The sequence below is a fragment of the Tiliqua scincoides genome, chromosome 14, assembly GCF_035046505.1.
Source record: "Tiliqua scincoides isolate rTilSci1 chromosome 14, rTilSci1.hap2, whole genome shotgun sequence".
NCBI classification, from domain to species: Eukaryota; Metazoa; Chordata; class Lepidosauria; order Squamata; family Scincidae; genus Tiliqua; species Tiliqua scincoides.
Window position 1 is genome coordinate 14,184,605 of NC_089834.1, and position 22,501 is coordinate 14,207,105.

At 43.9% G+C, this 22,501-nt stretch overlaps 1 protein-coding gene across 1 annotated transcript; it reads left to right on the top strand.

Annotated features, from left to right (window-relative positions):
* The first annotated feature begins 10,440 nt into the window (after positions 1 to 10,440).
* On the top strand, positions 10,441 to 20,628 carry RHOF (ras homolog family member F, filopodia associated). Its single transcript, XM_066609599.1, has 5 exons — positions 10,441 to 10,696; positions 16,432 to 16,519; positions 18,853 to 18,962; positions 19,279 to 19,413; positions 20,275 to 20,628. The coding sequence occupies exons 1-5, from the start codon at positions 10,541 to 10,543 to the stop codon at positions 20,437 to 20,439; spliced, it is 654 nt and encodes a 217-aa protein (XP_066465696.1). The 5' UTR covers positions 10,441 to 10,540; the 3' UTR covers positions 20,440 to 20,628.
* Positions 20,629 to 22,501: the final 1,873 nt, after the last annotated feature.

A 22,501-nucleotide genomic window follows, 5' to 3' on the forward strand; every position in this document is an offset into this window, starting at 1 on the left:
CAAGTAGTACTGGAGATGTGGAGTTAGTGAGTTGCAGACAGTCACCCAGTGACTTAAAGGCTGAGGTGAGATCTGAACTGTGGATTTCTTGTTCTTAGTGAATGGTTATTTTACATTGGCTCCTATACTGTCATGGGTTCTGTGGCCCTCTATTCCTGTGCTTGGAATGAGAAGAGTACTGTTCTAAACTGCCAAATTATTTTTTTTCCCCAAGCTGCTGGTGGGGGAAACCAGAGTTTGTTTTATCAGTTTAATGATGCTCACTGTGACAACTGTTTCAAAGACAAGTGTCATCATTCAGGACAGCTTTATGGGGCTAGTCCAGTATATTTAACCCAGTAGCCTGTTTCTTGGCAGTGGTTCATATTGCATGTATTAAGAAACCAAACGTATCCTAATGCTCCAGTATAATTAGAGGCTTAGAGAAACCCCCTGCAAGAGGCTTGCATGCTTTGACAATTTGCTAACATGCACTGGTACTCCTCTCTCTACAAATGAATTTAACTCTTTTATGCAGCTGACTGTTGTCTGGCAGATACTGTAATTAAAAGATCAGCTGCAAAAAAAGCCATGCCTTTTCAGTGGCATCACTAGGATTTGCATCACCTGGTGCGGGAGGCCTGTGCATCACCCCATGTAGTGGGCGGGGCAATGCCCCAGGTGGGCGGGGTGATGTAGCATCGCCCCGCCCCCACTGGGTTTTGACTGTACCTTTTGTTATAACACAGATATTTCAATGTGGTTTGTTTCATTGCATTCTGCATGAAATTACGCATTGATTGATATATCATGATGGTCTTATTCCTCCAAATTCTGATTTTAGTGATTTTGAAAACTTGTAGAGTCTCACACACACACACCCCCACCCACCTGTGTCAACTTACTAACACCTTATGGCAGCAGTTCTCAAACTTATAGCACTGGGACCCACTTTTTAGAATGACAATCTGTCCAGGACCCATTGGAACTGATGTCATGGCCAGAAGTGACATCATCAAGCAAATTAAAATAATTATAAATAATTAAATTAAAATAAAATAATTAAATAAGGGAGAGCCAGTCCTGTTCCACCAAGTGAATCTATTCTGAAGTACGGTAAGTCTTATTGTGGTCAATGGGGCTTGCTCTCAGGAAAGTGTGGGTAAGATTGCAGCCTGTGAGCTCAATCCTATGCATGTCTACTCTGAAGTAAGTCCCATGGTGGTCAATGGAGCTTACTCTGTAGTCTGCCTGCAATAACAACCCCCCCAAAAAAGAATCAGTGAGATTTCCAGCCCTCCCCTGTGCCCAGTTTAAAGTTCTTCTATTTCAGGCATATCCATATAAAGACCCACCTGGCTTTGCAAGTGCAAAATAGAAAACTTCCCCTTTTTCAAGCCCCTTTTTTGTTCTTTTTTTGGGAGGGGAGGCTGCCTTCTGGAGCAGCTCCATCAGATCAGGACCCTTCTGGTGTCCTCACATTCCCCTTTGCCTGGCCTGACCACCAGCCAAGGCACGTCTGCCTACTCGCAAGTAAACGCGACTGAGCAGCTGCTTTGCTTTCCATAGGGCTCCATAGACTGGGAGGGAGGCAGCGGGGGGGGGGGGGGGAAGAACCTCCTTCTCCGTTTTTGGGGGCTGCACTCATTGGATGAAGACCATTCTGACGTCCTTGGAGCCTCTCAGCCTGCCTTGACTAAGGCAAGTCCGCCTACTTGTGAGTAAATGCGGCCATGTGACTTCGTTTTGGGCTCAGACTCACAGCTGGGAGGGGGAACTTCTTGGGTGTTTTTGGGGGGCTGCATTCATTGAATCGGGACCATTGTGGTGTCATTGGATTCCTCTTAGTCTGCCCTTTCCGACGGACTATGGCAAGTTCACCTACTCACGAGTAAACATGTGATACAGCTCACTTTCACTTTCCACAGGGTGCAATGCATTTTTTCCTTCCGATTTTTTGGCCATAACTTTTGAAAGAAAGGAGCGATTTCAATTCTGTTTCTTGCACTGCACTCCGCTGGCCATTCCGCATCCAACGGTGTATGGAATGACATGGTAACTCCTAACCCCGCGATTAGCGCGTCCTCCCCCAGGGCGCGTCACCTGGTGCGGCCCACACCCCCTAGCGACACCAGTGTGCCTTTTTACTGTTATGCAAAAATAACAAGTCAGTATTCATAGGTCCTCACAGATTTCAAGTAAGCATTTTATGGGATCCATCTATATCTATATCTATATATAGATATAGATATAGATATATATTCCCTTCTTGCAATGTAGGCGTGTGGGTGATACCTTTACTATATTAACCTTATAAATGGAAATAAGTTTTCATGTTCCTCTTTAGGGAAGCTCCAGTGCACTATTGTTACTGTATTGAAAAGCTCTGGATCATACTCAGTCTGGACCTTGTTACACTCTGACTTGCAGTCCTTAATACCATGAGTCAGTGGAACTTTCTGATAAAAGTGGCTTATGAATCCCTGGTCTATATATGCAGAGCTCTAATTAATGGCAAATGCCCCAGGATCACATCACTTTGTTTGCTTTTGCAACCCCTCCCATTCCCCTCTCAATGTGTGTTGGGATCCCTCGCCCCTCCATTTCTTAGTCTGAGGACTTAATTCATAGAAATATTGTTTCCTGGATCTTTGCATTTTGAATAATTGAAAATTGGTTTGCAATCAGTTTGTTAAAAAACTTCAAAAATAGTATCCTTCAGATGGAAATAATCTGAATGTTTGGGGATTTCAAATGGCGGTGCTGTATGAATGTAATTCCCTGGTTCCAGGATCTAAGTGTCAAGGCATCCTGGGGTATACTGGTTATACTTTTCTCTGCATGGGCAGGAAATTCTCTTGAATTTCAAAAGGATATTGGGTAGGATTGCTAAATGTGAAAGTTTTGGTTTGTCCCTCCCCCCCACATGTGGGGAACTCTGGTTTAGGAGAAGACTGTACCTTCGGGTTTGTTTATGTGGCATTTGAACCTTATTACCCAGACTGTTTACTGGTTGTGGTAGCCTTTGGCTGAGCTGGTGGGCTGGTTTAATGTTCAAGTTGTCCAGGAAACCAAACAGTTTGTAAACTATTTTCTGAGGGGGAAGGGAAAGTTGTCAGTTCAGCTGGATTATGGTCTCATACAAGGAATAGTGGGGACTGGGATGTGGTCACAGGAGGGAGGAAAAGTAAAGGAGCTTTACTTTAGAAGCACTGTGGTTGAAGGAAGGCTGCAGAGTATGCAAGAGACTGAGAGAACCAGTGAAGGTAGAGAATGAGGCTTGAGGGAATGGACAGAGAAGGATCTGAGGCAACAAGGGGCTAATCAGAGCAGGCTCTGAAGAAATCTCAGTGTGTTGAATAATAGGAGGGACAGTAGATTGTGGAAGAAACATGCTAGGAAGGCTGCTAAAGAGTTGTTAAAGGAGACAAATGGAGAGTGGCCTGGGGAAATTGAGTGGTAAAGACATGCTGTGAAGAAAGTAGATCCTCTGAGTGTTCCCTCTTCTAATGCTAGATCTTAGGGTCATTAATGAAACTGACTGGCGATAAAGGACAGACAAGGTACTTATCGGATTTACTGTAGTATGATATAGCAATGGCTTCAAAAGGGGTTTAGACAAACTTATGGAAAAGCAGAGGTCTATCTTGCTATTGGTCTTTGGAAACCAAACAGAACCAGCACGATGGAGACTTTATTATTGAGTTTTGGGATCTGGGGAACAAATGGGCTACTGCTCGCATGTGTTGCTTGTGGACTTCCATGAACACATTTGGCTATCTACTGTGGGACACATGATGTTGGACCCTTTGAACTAGCAGGGCCCTTGTTTTAAGGAGGCAAGGAGAAAGAAGGAGGTAGCAACAGTACACTTGGAGCCTAGGGATAGGAGGGGCGGGGCACTACCGGCTAATAGGAAGAGGGTTGCTAGACCTGGATCTAGGTAGCGAATTCATGCCAGTTGCAGCTTCCATCCCTGAAGCACTGTAATCTGACAACCAAGTGGAGGAGTTTAAAACTTAAACTGAATATTATTGAAATCGGCCAATGTTTTAGCTTTATTAGATTGAGGATGCAATGTTGTACATGAAGGTCTCTAGAATAAATGATTTGAGAATAGCAGTCGCCATTTGAGTGTGTTACTCTTAAATACCTCTGGTTTGTTCTTAAAAGGGAGCTAGTACTTGCTTGCAATGTGTTAGGAAATCTTGCATAAATATCTGTGTATTGGTAAGTTGGAAAGAATCCAGAAAGCACTGTGAAATATAAAGTGATGAAACACACAGCTCTAGAATGCTTGCTGTAGAACAACTTTGTCTTGTGACTTGTCAGTAATAAATGAGGAAGTAGTTTGTTGTAGAACAACACAGGAAACTTGCTCCTAAAGACACTTTGATTAAGGCCACAGCCCACTTCCTGTGTGTTGTAGTAGCAGTACTCTGAAATAAATGAATTGCACATGATCTACTGGCCATTTTAAACTGATATGCTGTGTTTGTGTACTGCAGCTGCGTGTTTTGAAACTGGACTTAAGCATTTAGGGTTACTTTTTTTTCTCCTTCTCAAGCCTTAAGTTCTGGTAGGTGTCAAAATAGATAAGGTTGGTTGTCAATTTAGTGTATATTTAGTATCCTTTTTAAAGTAATCTTTGTGGGAACACTAAATCGAGAGTATTAAAACATGGCGCTTAGCAATTGCCATAGCCCTGTTGCTAACGCAATGCTGGTGGCTTATTAACACCATTAAGGGTCATTAGCTATAGCAAAACTGTGTGAATTATGCATTTAGAGTGGCCTGGATATCTGAGGAAGGGGAAAAGCAAACAAACCTCCTGAATGGGTGGTTCCTAGTGTACCAACCTTGAGTTTCACTAATAACGGTTAATATTTGACCAGAGTATGCAGAAACTACATTTAACCATGTGGCAGTCAAAATGACATGATACTGCCATCCACCTGTGCTGCAAGACATTGGTTATTGACTCCTGGGATTTGTATAGCTTCTCATTTTCTTCCTCCCCTCTTCCTAATAAGGAACAATTTAACCTCTGGCACAATGACTTTGCAGTAGACATGCTTCTACAGTCTAACATACAAGTTACATTTGTAATATTTGTCATTTCTGGTCACTATGAGGATAAGGATTCTAGACCCAACCCAACTTGGAGTTCCTATTCCTATACCAATACTGCCCTGAAATTGCAAAGCTATGGGAGCAGAATGGATGAACCATGTAACAACTATTCCTAGCTGTCAGACTAGGATAGGCATCAGTTGGGTTTGTGTCTATGGATTTCATTTATATACTAAAATGCAAACATCTGTCTCTTTGCCTGTGCCTTTCAAAGAGACGGGCACTGTAAACTTAATAAGTACACTGTATGAGTGTACAGTAGTTATAACATCTATATATATACAGTACTGGGTTTTTATTTGTAAAATCAGAAGACTTGGTTTACTTACTTTCTGAGGAGACTTGCATTTAAATGTCCAATTGTCACGAGTGCTGCAAGAACAAAAGAGGTATGCATTTATAAAACCTGATTTTTCCATCAGTTTTCTTGATTATAGCTCATTTTAGATTTAAATCTAAGGGTTAATCTTTCTATTACAAGTTATACAGATGCCCACTGTGCCCTATTATTATGGAGAAGAGCAATCTGCATTTGTAATGAGCTAAAAGCAGCAAACAAAATAATTCTTTCTTCCAGTTGTACCAAAATGAAGTTTTGTGCCTTGAAACCACACATAGTACCCACAGGGTCCTAGCCATTATCAAGAATCCTACATTGTCTCCACCTAGGGCATTAGTTCCCAAACTTTTTCAACTGGCAGCTCCCTTGACTTACTGGGCCATTGGCCCTGGCTCCCCATTAAGGCTACAATCCTAAACATTGTATAGGGCTGCAGGTTTTTTGCAAGAATTCCACTGCTCCTTGGCTGGTTTCTGCGGCTCCCCAAGCTGCCACAACAATTAAGTTTGGGAACAACCGACCTAGGGGTTTATACACTACATCAGAATGCTTCTCTTTGGTTTTGTTAAATGCAAAGTTATCCCTACAGTAAACAGCTGTATTTTGCCCTGAATTTTGATTTGAAGAATTTAAAAAAAATAACTTCATGTTTTAAAAATGGAAATGCAAAGGCATGGAATGTTTAAGGGCCAGAAATTGGGAGTCTTGAATCCATGGCTGTTGCAGAGGGAAGGATATCTGAATATATATTCTTAATATTGTCTGCAACTGTTTGTGTAGAAGCACTGCTGTTGAAAACACTTGGGCTGCAATCCTGTACACACTTCCCTGGGAATAAATGGATAAGTGAAACTGTGGATATGGGAGCTGTGGCTATAGGAGGGTTACTGTGCATGTGACAACTTGTTTTCTTCAAAATGTGAAATACCTGAAAAATGTTTCCTGGAAATAATGGGAATCAAAAGTAATATGAACTTTTGTTAAGTGAGACTGTTGCTAGGCGTGTTTACTCAGAAATATGACCCACTATGTTCAGTAGGATTTACACTGAGGTAAGAAAATACAGTGCCAGACTTGGCATGTAAGTGAATGCAGTGGCCTTCCGAATGAACACATACAGGGTCAGGTTATGATGCAAAGTGTACAGATGAGAAAATGAACCTCTTTTCCAAGTAGGCAGAATGTAGTTGGGCTTTCTGAATAATGTAAACAAAGGCATAAAATGTACCAGCTAGTTTTGGAAATGGATACTTGATTTGCAACTTAAGTTGCATGACCTTCTGGGGGGATTGAGGTTCAGCACTTCCTGTGGTCCCAGAATAAGCAAGGGGCCCGTTATTCTGACACTGCTACTATTCATACACAGCATCTAGCTCCAGTTACAAAGGAACACAAAAAATTCCTGGTATACAAACCATGTCTCTTACAGTTAAAGGAACTCTTGTGGCAAAGTGTTGTAGGGGTTAGACTAAGCCAGGGAATTGGTGAGCTGGAATTTGAATCCCTGCTTGGTGGTGCTGAACTTTCAGAGTGACCTTGGGCAAGTCCTTCCTCTCAGCCATCTCATAAGGTAAGGATAAAAGTAGGTGATTGGGGAAAGGAGACCATGTGTACTCCCCTGAACTCTTTGCAGGTGGACTGGTATACAAATAAAATATGTGCTGTCTGACTAGCAGTACTGCAAGAAGCTGTCTTCTCCCTTGCTTTAATGTTTCTTATTAAAGACTCACTTTGTAAATCACAAAATAGTGTTGTTTGCCTTGATTCTATATGCCATGCTTTGGTTCTAAAGAGCAACTTCATATATACTCAAGAGCTCCTGTGTTCCAGGGCAGATTTTTTGATGAAATTGTATGCTGGTTTTGGAACTTCAATTTAAGTGGTTTGTTTTGCTGCTAGTCAGGCTGCTATTCAAGAAAAACAAGTCTGAAGCCCTTCTGGTGGTACAGATACTGGCCCTGTGCTCATTTTGGACAGTGTTCCTCCTATAATGCTCCTTGACAAGAGGCCTTTGCCTTTTTGCACTGGCATTTCACTCTGCTATGCCTTTCAAGGTAGATCTCATGTGTAAAATTGACTTGTGTGCAGCTCTAGAGAGCCACCCAGTGGCATGATCAAGGAGGAAAAATAAAACCATAGGGTGAGACTAAACCCACACAAATGTTGGATATGACACAAATTTCAAGGGGTGAGTCAGATGGCCTGTGGGAATAAAAATACAAAACCACCTAAATATTCACTAAAAGGAGAAACAGTAAGTAGAGTTTTATGGCATGTAATAGCCAAATTCAGCTTTTTTGGATATGACTGGGATGTATGACCTGAAATTTATGTAAGCTACACAGGGGCTTCTTGGGTCATGATAGCCATCTCCTGCAGGTCACCTGCAGGTCACAGTTATGACAGTTAATGCTAAATGTTGTGAATAGACCACAATATTGGCTGATTCATACATGCATATTCATCACTTGATGACCTGCATATCATGAGTTAACCTTCACAACTGTAACACTGCACTGTTGTATAAGCAGGTTGCCTTGAAAATCAGTATTTTTTCAATGTCTGTGTGCAAATATGCACATGAGAGAGAGAGAGAGAGAGAGCGCAAGAGCAAGGTGCTCCAAAAATTTAGAAAATAATGTACTTTGTACATATATATGAGAACCATCCCTTAATCTGAAGTTACTTCCAGTGACTTTTTTCATAAATACAGCAAACATGCAGAATAAGAATTCCCTCTCTAAGACTGTCAGTTAATCTTGGGTTAAATCAAACTTTTAATCAAGTCTGCATAAATTTAAATACATCTAGCAATTTTCACAAAAACAGCATTCTTGAGATGGTAAATTTGTATCGCAGCAGGTAGCATCTTAGAGCCATTCCCTCCAGTGCAAGAGTGAAGGGAGGAAAGATGGTGCCTACTAGCTGCTGGTTTAGGACTTATTTAAAATGATGTTATTAAAACTATACTACCCAATTAGGTTGGGAATACCATTTTGTTTGTTCCCTTAATTCAGGACTCCACTGCAGCTGCATCAGTACTGAAAAGTTGGGTAGGATTGGGCTCTTACTTATTTTACCAATAGTGGGGGGGGGGGGACTAGAGTCTTACCTGTTGCATATTTGCAGAAAAGAGTGTTGTTGACCATTCTTCCAGCACGATGACACCTGGGTTTGAGCAGGATTGGATCAGAGCTGTGTCTGTGGGCATTGAGCCCCACAGGTGAATAGTCCCTGAATGATCCTTTGTGGAGGCAGTGTTTTGTGAAATTGTTTTTTAGGCTACTGGAATGGGTGCTATATCTCCAGTGTAATTCCCAGTAACACAGCTTTATACTATTCATACCTTATGTTAATATTATTGCCCTGAGTGGTTATATTCAGAATATTAGAATTTGATGGGAAATCAGATTTCAAAATGGACAATGGAAATTTTCTTTTGGATATAGCCATCCCCCCCCCTTTGTAGTTGCAGCTTTTATTTAGAGGGATATTGCCTACGAATATAGAGGTTTTGTTTACTATTATCATCAATGGCCATTAATGCATCTTACACTTTTAAAAGCCACTTTTGCCCAGTGTTACATATACACAACAGGGACCAAATGTATACACCTGTGGACTGGGCAAAAATGGGTTAAAGCTAGTGGCAGTACCATTGCTATGTCTTATGGTGAAGACATGCACATGTACTACACAAGAATTACTGTAGCTTATCCAAGAAAAATGTAGGACATGATAAAATAAAAGCTAAAAACACTTGTATATTGATTTAATGTGGTTAAGCTAAACCCTATATTACTAAATAAATCATATGTAATATAGTTTTTAATAATTACAAGAAGGCTATGTGCTGCCTGCAGTGGCCTACTCCCAGGCAAAAGGAGAACATTTGAGTTATTTTCCAGGACACAAGGCTAAAAAAGAGGACACATCCTGGAAAAAGATGTCTGGTCACTCTGTCAAGGAGTCCTGTGAGTACCACCAGGCAACACCTCAAGTACCACTGGTGGTACCTAGAGCACTGGTTGAGAAACACTGTTCTACACTAGTCACAGCCTACCTGCAATACATGTAAATAAGAGGACTGGTGTAATGGTACTAAGGTGCAGACTTAACTGATTGAATGAGGGACTGGCAGTGGGTGGAGAGGCAGAGCATCCCCACTGGAGTCCTTCAAAAAGTGCTGCCACCATGTGAGGTGCACAAGCATTCACAACCCGTGCCCAGAGTAGCAGTGCTTTTTGAAGAACTCCAGGGGGGTGGCTTTGCCTCACCTGCTTTGAACGTGTGAACCCAACTCGTGACACTGACAGGACCTGGGTCTGGTCTGCACGTGTGAACAGCCTGTGCCACTGACAGGACCTGGGTCTTGTTTGAACGTGTGAAGCCAGCTCATGCCACTGACAGGACCTGGGTCTTGTTTGAATGTGTGAACCTAACTCGTGACACTGACAGGACCTGGGTCGAGTCTGGATGTGTGAACAGCCTGTGCCACTGACAGGACCTGGGTCTTGTTTGAACGTGTGAACCCAACTCTCGACACTTACAGGACCTGGGTCTGATGAACAGCCTGTGCCACTGACAGGACCTGGGCCTTGTTTGAACGTGTGAACAACCCTCCTGCCAGTGACGGGACCTGGGTGCGGTTTGAACATGTGAACCCAATTTGGGTGAATGACAGGACCTGGGTCTGGTCTGAACGTGTGAACCCAACTCATGACACTGACAGGACCTGGGTCCGGTCTGCACGTGTGAACAGCCTGTGCCACTGACAGGACGTGGCTGCGACAGGTGTGAACTGCCTGCGGCCTTGTGTGAGCCTCCCTCGTCTTCGACAGCAGTGCGGCTCAGCTGCACATAATTGAGGAAGGAGGCTGAGGAGGAGGAGGCGGGCTGGGCTGGGCTCTCCCTCAAAGACGGGCGGCGGCGCCGACCGCCTCACCTCTTCCTCCCTCAGCCCTGCGCCCGCAGAAGGCAGACCGAGCCTCGCGAGCAGCAGCAGCAGGCGCTGCTTCTGCTCAGGGCGCGCGCTCCTTCCCGCGCTGAGGGGTTTGAGGGAGCGGCCCCCTCCCCTCCCCTCCCCTCATGGCCGAGGAGGCGAACGGGGCGGCCCCGGGCGGGCGCCCCGAGGAGGGCGGGCAGAAGCGCAGGACGGAGGAGCTGAAGGCGGTGGTGGTGGGCGACGGGGGCTGCGGGAAGACGTCCCTGCTGCTGGTCTACGCCAAGGGCGCCTTCCCTGAGGTGAGTGCGGCGGGGGGCGCAGCCATCTCCCCCTCAGCCAATCACAGCTCGCCGCCCTTCCCCCCGCGGCTGGTCCACTGAGGTGAGTGTGGGGGGGGCAGCATCCCCTCTTTCCCGCGCGCTCCCTCAGCCAATCGCAGCCCGCCCGCCCTTCCCCCCCACCCGCTGGAATACTGAGGTGAGTGCGGGAGGCAGCATCCCTCTTTCCCGCGCATTCCCTCAGCCAATCGCAGCCCGCCCGCCCTTCCCCCTCTTCCCTCAGGAGGCAGCAGCAGCATCCTCTTGGCCAGGGCGCCAAAGCCGCCTCAGGGGTTCTCTTCACAGGGGAGCGACGGTCCAGGCTCCAGCACCTGACTGCAGCCCGCCCAGCCAGGCGCTCAGGACGGGTGCCACAAGCACACAGCCCAGGCCAAAGGCCGCCTGCCTCTCCTCACAGTGGCTCAGCTGGTGCCTCAGGAGACCCTCCCCTGCACGGGCACTTAGAGGGGCAACCTCTGAGGCTGCGCAGTCAGCATGGCTTGTGGCCACTGATGGACTTCTCCCTCAGAAATCTGTCGGCTAGACCAGACGCTGTCGCCACATCCTGTGGCAAGGAGTTCCACAGACCCATCGCACGCTGGCCGAATACGTCTTTGTTCTCGTGGTGCTCAGCTTTAGTGGCTGCGCCCTAGTTCTGGTGTTGTGTGAGAGGGAGAAGGACAGCCCTCTATCCACTCTGTCCATTACCATCACCACATCCTGTGGCAAGGAGTTCCACAGACACAATTTTAGTGGTCGTGGCCTGACTGTGGTGCTGTGTGAGGGGGGAAAGAGCGTCCCTCTATGTTCTACCACCTTATCCTGTGGCAAGGAGTTACACAGACACTCAGTGGCTTTCCCCTGGTTCAGGTGTTGTGTGAGGAAGAAGAGAGCATCCCTCGACCCATTCTATCATCATATCCTGTGGCAAGGAGCTCCACAGACCCATTACACACTGGCTAAATATGTCTTTGTTATAACTCTTGACACTCAACTTTAGTGGCTGTCCCCTGGTTCTGATGTTGTGTGAGAGGGAAGTGAGCTTCCCTTTATCCGCCCTATCTACCACCATACCCTGTGGCAAGGGGTTCCACAGACACTCAGTGGCTTTCCCCTGGTTCAGGTGTTGTGTGAGGAAGAAAAGAGCATCCCTCAACCCATTCTATCATCATATCCTGTGGCAAGGAGTTGCACAGACACTCAATTTTAGTGGATGTTCCCTGGTCCTGTGAGAGGAAAAAGAGCATCTCTGTATCCATCCCCTGAATAATTCTGCAGGTCTCCCCAGGCACCTTCTTTCTAGACTGAAGAGCACCGAACACTATAGCCTTTCCTCATAATGGGGGTGCCCCAGCCCAGTAATAATTTTGGTCGCTCTCTTCTGCACCTTTTCTATTTCCACTATATCTTTTTTTTTACTCTCCAGGAGTTTGAAACCTGCAGTAAGTCTTTGCGGGGGGGGGGGGGAGGCAGCAACGCAATATCCAGGATCCCCAGGATCGCGTTGTTCAGGGGGCTGCAGGGACTGGGATGCACTCACCAGTCCCTGCAGCAGCCATCCCTCTGTGCCGGGAGCCCTGTGCAAGTGCCTGCAGGGTGCCCCAGGTCAAGGAAAGGGAGAGTGGAGCGATCTGCTCTGCCTCCACAAAAGTGGAAGTGGAGCGCGATCACTCCACTCTCCCTTTCCCTGACCTGGGGAGCACTGCAGGCGCTCGTCAAGGCTCCCCGCAGACAGGGACGGCTGCTGCAGGGACTGGAGGGTGCACCCCAGTCCCTGCAGCCTGGTCAGAAGGGACAGCCGAGCGATTGTGCTCCGCTTCCGGTTTTGCAGAGCAGAGCGCAATCGCTCTGCTTTCACTTTTCCTGACCTGGGGAGCCCTGCCGAAGGTTGCGCAGGGCTCCCCACACCCCCGGGAGGCTGCAGGAGGCTTGGGCAAGCTTGGGCAGGCTTCCCCCTATTTCCTGGCTGCCCCCGCCCCTTAAGGGGGCAGAGGCCAGGACCCACAGGCTGGGGCGTTGTGACGCCCCAGTTTGAATACCACTGCTTTTTTGAGATGTGGTGACCAGAACCAGATGCAATACTCCAGGTGTGGCCTTACTATTGATTTGTACAATGGAATTATAATATTGGCTGTTGTACAAACTGATGGTGTAGGAAACCTAAAGGGAAACATGTTAAAAATAAAGCTTTTCACTCAGTATGAGTGTTTGACACATTTTATCTCCCGTCGCCCTCCAGTATGCCAAAAGACCACACACAATTAGGGTTTTATAAGGGGTGCAGATTTCTTTTTCTCACATAATCTGGTTGAAACCCCTCAGCACAAGGGGGCTTGGACTCAGTAATATCACCACGTATGTTGGTGGTGCAATATTAAAATAAATAGCAATAATAAATAATGTGCTTCCACAAGCCTCTCTAGACAGACTTCCTATCCAGACCCTAATAATTCTAGCTTCCTATCCAGACCCTAATAATTCTATGATGACCGGAAATCCTCACATGCCATAGAACCTCCAAAACTATCTCACACTTCTGGGGAACCCAATATACCCTACTGCAGTGTATCTCAAACTGTGGGTCGAGACCCACTAGGTGGGTCGTGAACCAATTTCAGGTGGGTCCCCATTCATTTCAATATTTTATTTTTAATATAGTAGGCTTAATGCTACCATGGTATGTGACTGTATATGGGGGAATGTTACAGCTCTGTACTTTTAACAGGCTACTATGTATATGCTTTTAACAATGATAGTAAATGGAACTTACTCCTGGGTAAGTGTGGGAAGAATTGCAGCCTAGGATTGTTAACAATTTTTTGCTTGATGATGTCATTTCTGGTCATGAGATCACTTCCGGTGGGTCCTGACAGATTCTCCTTAAAAAGTGGATCCCAATGTTAAACATCTGAGAACCACTGCCCTACTGTATTGAAATATGTACATTCCTATGAGATTTCAGAGTTAGTTGTCTTCCCCCCATGCCATGGAAGCCATGCTATAGATCAGGAATTTCATACTCCTTTTATACAGAAGGCAGAAGCTAGCGTTCATGGCACCTACTGAGAGCCAGAAGTGACATCATTAAGCAGAAAGTGACATCATTGGGCAGATGATGGCCAGAAATAAGCACTTGGTTCTCGCATAGAAACTCATTAGCTGCAAATGGCAGAAGAGAAAATGTGCAAATCTTGTTAATATTTTCAAAATATGAGGAAGCCCAGTTATCAAGCTGGGAGAGACCAATTCTAACAAGGCCTGAATAAATTGCTTTGGCCCATGGGCTTATGTTTGACAGCCCTGCTGTAGATTATAGAACTGATACAAGTGCTCAGTCAAATAAAACCCCTAAGAGCCCTACTGGACCATACCAAAGGTCTGTGTCGGTGCCTATCCTGTTTCCCAAATTAGCTGATCTGATGTCCCTCGGATGTTTGCAAGCAGGACATGAAGGCAGTATCCCTGTTTGTCCTTAAGCAACATATTCAGAAACATATTGCCTCTAAATATATGCATAATACATAATTTTATAGATGTCCCTCCCTTAGTCTTCTGTTTTGAACAACACTTAAGATTCCACAGAACCTCCTGCATCCATATGTATGTTATTTCTTTTAAAAAATCAGATTCAAACTTTTCCTCTCTTTTTACAACAAAGGAGGAGGGAATCATGCTATGGGAGTGGTGTGAAGGGTCAGAGGGTCCATCTGGCCTCCCGGCCAGATAACACCTGAACATCTGGCCGGGATGACACATGGTAGTGCCCACTGCACCACTGAGATGAGTGGAGAACACCATGGGGTCTAGTCCAGAGCTTAGCTCCAAGACCCCCTGAACAACCTGGCACTGTCAAACTAAAAGTGGGTAGCCCTGAAGAGTAGACCCCAAAAGTCTGGTGAGATGTTGCCTTATGAAACAGTCAGACAAAGGTCCATGTTTAAATTTTCCCCAGTTGGTGAGTTCGTTTTGGAGACTGATTTAAAGTGGAGGAAAATAAAATCTCTTAAATAAAAACTTGAAAACAGCTTGTGTTAACTTAAAGTAGCATTATGGCAGGCGCAATAATAGGTTTTAGTCATTGTCATGGGTAAAAGTTTTTTTCACAGAGGCTTGTTCACAGGAAACTTCGCCACTCATATCTAAACCACACAGCACCAGGATGTGCGGATGGTTCTCTTCCTGTAGAGACGCTAGCTGTTAACACATTTGAGAGTTAGGGTTGTGCACTTGTGCTGCAGATGCTTTCAGATATCACAAAATCTTTCCCAGCACTGCCTCTACCTGAGGTCATATCAGGCTAAATTTTTAATGCTCAGAAATCAAACATTTTGCAATAAATATAGGATTATAGCAAAAATTTGGTAAAGGGGGGAAGGTTAGTGACTGAATTCACTCACCGTTTTTCCTATAAGTGGGGCAGCCAGTCTAACTTCAGTCATATTTGATCAAGAAATTACTGTCAGAAGATACTCAGAAAGCAAGGGGTGAGTGGGTGTGTTGTTTTGTATGCCTCTATGAAAATATAAACTAAAGTTGCAATTCTGTGCAACTGTATCTGTAAGGTTTATTGAATACACTAATATTTACTTATGGGTACCCATGCACAGCCTGCAGTTGCTCTTGAGGTGAATTCTAAACACACTTAAGATGCATTAAACACACTGAAACTTACTTTCAAGCAAACATGCATAGAACTGTGCTGCTAAAATGCACAGTGCTACCATCAGATGTCATCCCATAGCAACAGGAGTGAGAGATGGCTTCTTATTACTCAAGTTGGTGAATCCAGGCTTTTGCATAATTGTTGAGAAACACTGGGATAGGAAGGCAGCAAGCCCTGCTTAGAGTATGGAGGTCATACTGACTGTGAGAAACTGGGTATGCTGAAGCATCCAGTTCTACGAATCCCAGACAGGCGACTTCTAATTACACCCTTAGTTGCTCTATACTTACCCTTTTCCTGTTAAAAGCCACAAGCATCAGAAACTTGTTCTGAGATTCTGCCTAGGGCACCAGATTTTTTTTAGCACACAGCTATGGGCCTTTCCAGATGCTGCAGTTGACTAAACTAGACAATATTTCCCAAGAAGCACACCTATCATGGTGAAATCCCTCTTGATCAGCAACTTAGATCCGTTGTTTTGAGGCTGTGCAACAATTCATTCTCTGAGCAAATGCAACTGTTGCAACTACCTTCTCAGAAGGGGTGCATCATGTAACCCTGTTGAATGATGCCCATCAGCTCTTTGATGTACCTACACCACTCCCCCCCAACACTTTTCTCTCTTTTTCTTCCTTTCATTACCCCCTTTGGAGGCTGTGCATTGATTCTTTCCAGAACTAGAGTATATGCCCTCATATAGTTACTGAAGTCTCTTACATGAAAGCAAGGACAGTGCTAGGTTAAGCAGGAGGCATTTTGGTCTGGAAAGCCCCTGTATTTCCCACTTATGGGTCTATGGATAATACCCTAAGCCTCAATGCCAAGATGTATCCTCAAGAGTTGTGTATCTATTTTTAAAAACAGCCTTATTTGCAGAAACTGTGTTGCCATGGTTTAAAAATTTTACTAAGTTATTTTAAAAAAAATAAAAAATAGTTTAAAGCATCTTTGGAGAAGGCTAAGCTGACACAGCTGGGAGGGGGGGAAATTGTGAGATGTCACAATATTTACCAAACAACATGTTAACTAGAATTGCCTATTGCTTTCCTGACAGCAATATGCTCCTTCAGTATTTGAGAAATATACCACCAGCGTCACTGTAGGCAAGAAAGAAGTAACCCTACACTTGTATGACACTGCAGGTAATCTTACTTTTTTAACACTAAAAACAACATATGTTCCTTATTCTATTAAAAAAAAGATGAGTCATCTCTGCCAAAATTTTCTGGAATTGATGGAAAGTGATTGCAAGATGGGTAGCAGGAAATGATGTATATAGTTTTGACATGGGTTGCATAACAATAGACGTATTTTTGTTACAGTAACATTAGTTAACAGCAGTTCAGGACACACTGTTTATACTACTTGTATAACTAGTTTTCAGACTGTAACCTGGGGAAACTTAGGTTCTTCCAGGGTTCCTCAATGGATAGATTTAGTAAATGACAGAGGGCCCAATCCTAGTCAATTTTCCAGGGCCAGTGCAGTGGTGCCAATGGGGCTTGCACTGCATGCTTTGGTGGGGTGGCAGTCACAGAGGCCTCCTGAAGGTAAGGAAACACTTGTTCCCTTACCTCCAAGCTGCATTGCAGCTGCACCGGTGCTGGAAAGTTGTATAGGATTGGGTCCAGACACACTTCTCTGAAAGGCAGCTTTCCCTCCACTATTGGGTTTCCTTTGCAATATGCAGCCATAGGACTGCTGTTCTAGATCACATTCTCAAGTTGACATGAGGTGATAGCGAAGCCAAAAGAGGTATCACAACATGAGCTAAGGGTGCACCCTAAAACTGAAGTGGGCAGGCTTCAGTCTTGTGGGATCAACTTTTTCGTCCACCAACTGGAGTGAATGGCTTGCTGAAGGCCTCCCTCCTTTCACATGACCCTGACCCAGGAACAAATTTCCTTTTTCTGTGTTATGAACTTCCCCCACCGCAGCAATGTTTTCAAGCAATATAATTTTTATAGATTACAAGTTTATGTAGCTTGACCTTTATACATTGCAAAGTGCTTTCTTGCTGAATAAGCTAATCCAGCATGGCATGACCAGTGTGACTCAGGTCTTAATTGAGGTACAACGTGAGATACAGCTGCAGGATCATTCATCTCTGAGTGTAGTCTGAAATCAAGGAAACCCAAATTGTATAAGTCATAAATAGTGGTAGAAAATGCCCTGCTCGGTTTGATGTACTGTGCTTCAACATTGGCCTTTTAAATCTAGAATATTACACACCTATGTGATACCGCCTCTTATTTCCTCACTCCCTTCTCAAAATTAGCATTTTCTGTGAAGCCTGTGGCATAATTTGCCCATCCTTTGCTATAATGAACCTTAAGTGCATCTAATGGAAATAACTTGCGCATTCTTTTCCTGAACCTTCTTTCATTTTCTCCCTCTATTGCCATTCCAGTGTGACATTTTAGACTTGGAGCAGGAACCTGACCACTTGGTTCTGTATCAAGTATCAAATGCATTAGTATTATATAACTAAATAGTAAAGGTCTGGAATGGGAGAGGACAAGAAAAGAGGCAGCAAACATCTGTGAGGAAGGAAGCCTCATTGATTTGAGGAGAATGAGGCCATCTCTTTTGAAAGTGACATAGGGGCCAGTAGTGGTCTTAGCCAGCCCTTCAGATAGCTTTGGCAGATAACAACTGCCTCCTGCTGAACAGGAAGGAATGCTGTGTATACAATTTGGTTCTGTTAGTGTCCAAAATAGTGAACACAAGTGCATGTGGGCAGTAGGGGCAACCCAGACTGGGTTTGGGCAATGTGCTGTATGAGACATCGATCTAGTAATGGATATACACACATGGTGGAGAGCTAACCTTGGAAATTCAGCGCTCCACAGCAACGAAGTGAAAGTTACATACCTGGTGAAGCTCTTTTGCTGCTTTGATTAAATTTTTGTTTGCACCTTCCTGGAACTCCTCTGCTGACAAGCACAGCCTCCAATTAACACAAACTCTTTGATTTTTCCCAATAATTTGCCTCTGGCAATCACTGGCTAACAGAAGCCACCTTCTGTGTGACATCACAGTGATGTGATGTGTCAGATGTGTTAGAATCACTGAGGCAGTTGAGGAATAACTACACAGGGCAAATTTCTCCTTGTTTATCCTTTGGGTTTTGATTCATTTGGAGACATCAGAGTTTAATTTTTAATTAACCTGTTGTTTTTTTTCCAAATTCTAATTTGTGTGGGGTAACTCTGCCTTAGGCTAACAGAGTCATGTTTTCTTCCTGCTGACTCTGGGATCTGTGATTTTGTGAAAGTGCTGACAATTTCCTTATGTCTGGCTGTCCATCCATTCCCTGCAGTCTGAGCTGTGACAATTTAAAAGGGTTTCAGCCTCTAGATTTGAGTGTACGTGTTGGGGTTCAAATTAGGAGCAAGCATTCAGGAGCATGAACTCTTCCTACTTTTAAGGACTTCTCTCTCACTCAAAGCTGCTCTTCTCCTCTTTGTTTCAGGGCAGGAGGATTATGATCGCCTACGACCACTTTCATACCAAAACACCAATGTGGTCTTAATTTGCTTTGATGTCATGAATCCTATTAGCTTTGATAATGTATTGATAAAGGTAAGAGGCCTTTGGCAAGGTTTGCATTTTGGAAGATAATGTGAGATGGTGCTGAAGAAAGATGGTTTTGCTCCACTTTTCACAAGCAATGGTAAACACAGGGCAGCTTTTGCAGCCCTGATCTTGCTACCAAGCAACACTATAACTGAATCAAGAAGAGAAGCTGCCCACTGCATGCTGGCAATGTTGGCTTCATGCAGTATTTGACTTGGTCAGATGACTGGCATGCCATCCCATTTTAAAATTTGTGTAAGCATTTACTCCTTTAGTTTATCATGCTTAGCAAAGTTTTAACACTTTCACCTCTGTCTGCCAGTGGTGTCATGAGGTGAACCATTTTTGCCGTGGAGTCCCCATAGTACTTGTTGGCTGCAAAACAGACCTCCGAATGGACAAGGAACAGCTGCGGAAACTCCGCTCTGCTCAGCAGGAGCCAGTCACTTACAGCCAGGTAAATATATGTATGGATACAACCTGTATGCTAATCACAGTCTCTCATTTTGAATGAAGATGCACTATAAGGACCTTTTACTACTGTTGCAGCAAAATGATTGAGGGCTCAGATTAAAGTGGAAAGTCTGTTGATTCACCACCCCTCTTCAGAGCTTAAGAATTATCCCCAAACAATTGAAAGTACACCGACTGCGCTTTGCTTCATGGAACTGACTAGGCTGGGCACCCGTTCTCTGGCTTTTTAGTCTGTGAATTTCAGCAGCCTTCTAGATGTATACCGTATGTAAGGGACAATTCATCATTAATCCCCCAGCCATGCTGAAGCAATACCACAGGCAGGACTTTGTAGCAGACCTAGATATTCCGACAAATACACAAGCTTTCATATATACACAAGCATATACATATATACCTGAAGCTCACATCACTAAATACTGTCTATTCCAGCATTTCTCAACATTTGTCCCCTGCTGTACCACTTCACACAGTCCTCCTATTGGAAATACCACCAGAAATAACTGGTGATTATGTCATCACCAGTTACTTCCAGATTGGGAGGCCAGACACAATGTGACAAACACCATTAAGAGGTTCAGGGTAAATAGTAGGGCTTTTTTGATTGTGTGAAAAGTACACACTGGAGCTCTGCCCACCAAGCCTCCTACTGCTGCTTATCACATTGGTGTTGTGCTGCCAGATGGTAGCAATCTGGGGGTCTCACAGGTGCCATCAAACACCACCTCAAGTACCACTGGTGGTATGAGTACCACTGGTTGAGAAATACTGGTCTATTCTTATGTCACGGACGATGTTTGACCCAACTTCATCCTGTAAAGCTTTTGGTGATATTCTCCTCCAGGGTGAAGACGCCCGACGCCAGATTAACGCAGACATTTACTTGGAGTGTTCAGCCAAGTTTCGTGAAAATATTGAACAAGTTTTTAGAGAAACTGCAATCATTACACTGAATGCCATGAAAAAGTCCAGGCGGCAAAAGAAAGGAAGGCCTTGTGCCATATTATGATGATAATCTGAACAATACAGACTGCAGAAACTGTTTTCATTTTCCTGCAGCAGGTTAGCAAAAAGTGCATTTCAAAAAAAAATGCAACTTCATTTCAAACCTTGTTTTGTCAAGGAGCTTTTCGATAGGAGCTTTTCTCCTTGTTTGGATTTTAACTGAAAAACTGTTTTCATACGATATCTGTTTTTGTTACACCTTCTCATCTGAACGTTGAGTATTTTAGGTAAACTATGAAAAACCCTTCCACTTCCAACTGATACTGGCAGAGTCTCCAGACACTTGTGCATGTGGGAGGTGCTACTACTGCAAATAAGGTAAAGTCTGCAGAACCAAGAGGTTTGCCACTTTAAAAGAACTTGTTTTCTTGCTAATGGTTGGGGAAATCACAATGGTTTTTACTAGACATAATCTTTGATCCTTAAAGTGTTCCTATGAGAAAATAGTAGCTGTTTTTCATTGCATTTAGTGATGTCCATATTAAAAAGGCATCATATCATTTTAAAAAGCCACAAGCTTTCCTCAGGGATCCTGTAGAAGACCTTCTTCAAACAGAACAATGTTGTAAGGAACCCTTGCTACACTAGCCCATTTCTCTGAGATTCCGATCTTCTGCTCCTGGGAATCCACCTCAACTTGTTACATCAGGGCATTCCAGTGTTTTCTGTTATCATTCCATGTTTATTTCTTGACTCTGAAATGCAACTGCAATGCCAGCTTGTCCACTGTGAATAGGCAAAGCACTATGAGGCTCTTAAGTGACTTTTCAGTAAAATTTCCTCCTTGTAAGCCCTGCCCATTGTATTACTTCAGTACAGCTGGGGGATTAGCAATGAATTGTCCCTTAAATGCAATAAAAGGGGCAGACTCAAGAAGGAAACTTTAATTGTTATTGGGGAATCTTGCTGAACAGGATGTACTTGGGGATAAACCTTATAAAAGGTTCATGCCCATGAGGAAGGGCATTGCTAGATTGTACAGTACCAGCTACCAACCATTTTGTTCATCCCACTTTTAGCTAACTACACAAAAGCAATACTTCAGAAGCATTCCAGAGTTCCAGTATAGAAACAAAGTATCTGTATAGTTAAATAACTGATTTGTCAGTTTGTCGGTGTAGTGAATTCTGGCAATACATGATGCTGCAGTATTATCAAAACTAAACAGCCTTAGACCTACCTGCTACAGATTTATTTTTTAAAAACACCAATATCCATCGTTTACTCCATCTCATACTGAATACATACCTCAGATAATATCTTTGAAATACAGACCTGCTTGTCTAGAAAGCCTGGCAGCAGGCTTGATTCTTGTCCCTTCCCCTCTTTATTAAAAAAATCAAGGTTTAAATAGATAAAATGGGAATTGTGCAAAGTACCCCAAGCACAGGGGGCACTAAATATCACTCAGGGGCTGGATGGACTTTAATTAAAATAATGTTTTGTGGGAATGAGGCCGGAAGTGGGTGTATAACCCTTGAAATGCTGGATACCATGAACTGATTACATGGTGCAAAAGTCAGCCTCTGTTTGTACAGCTTGCATGAAAGCGCTCATAAAATGATGATTTAAGTCAGCAGAATGTAGACTTACACGTATCAGGCACAAGACGATGAGGAATATGTAGACATGCTACATTTGAATGATAAGCAAATGAGAATGTTGCAGTTGGAGCCAAGGGCAAAAGGTTCAAACAGCAGCAACTTTTCCAGTGGCTCTTGCTAGTGTCTCCTTTTTAGATTGTGAGCCCTTTTGAGGCAGGAAGCCATTTAATTAAAAATAATTTTGCTGTACAAGCCTGGTGAACTGTTTTGTTGTAAAGTGGTTTATAAATAGTCTTAGCACTACATATGCTGGTGCCTTTAGACTTTCCTCATACAATTTACCTCCTGGTCTCCATTGTCTTTGTAGGAGTCAGAATTTTAATTTACCTGACAGCCTTCAACCCAAAATACTGTCTGCCACCTCATAACTGGGCAAGCCAGGCTACAAAATTTTTCCCAGAGAAGCATTTTAAACTTAAGACCCCTCATTTTGCCCCTTTTCAAAGGCCTGGTATGCACTTT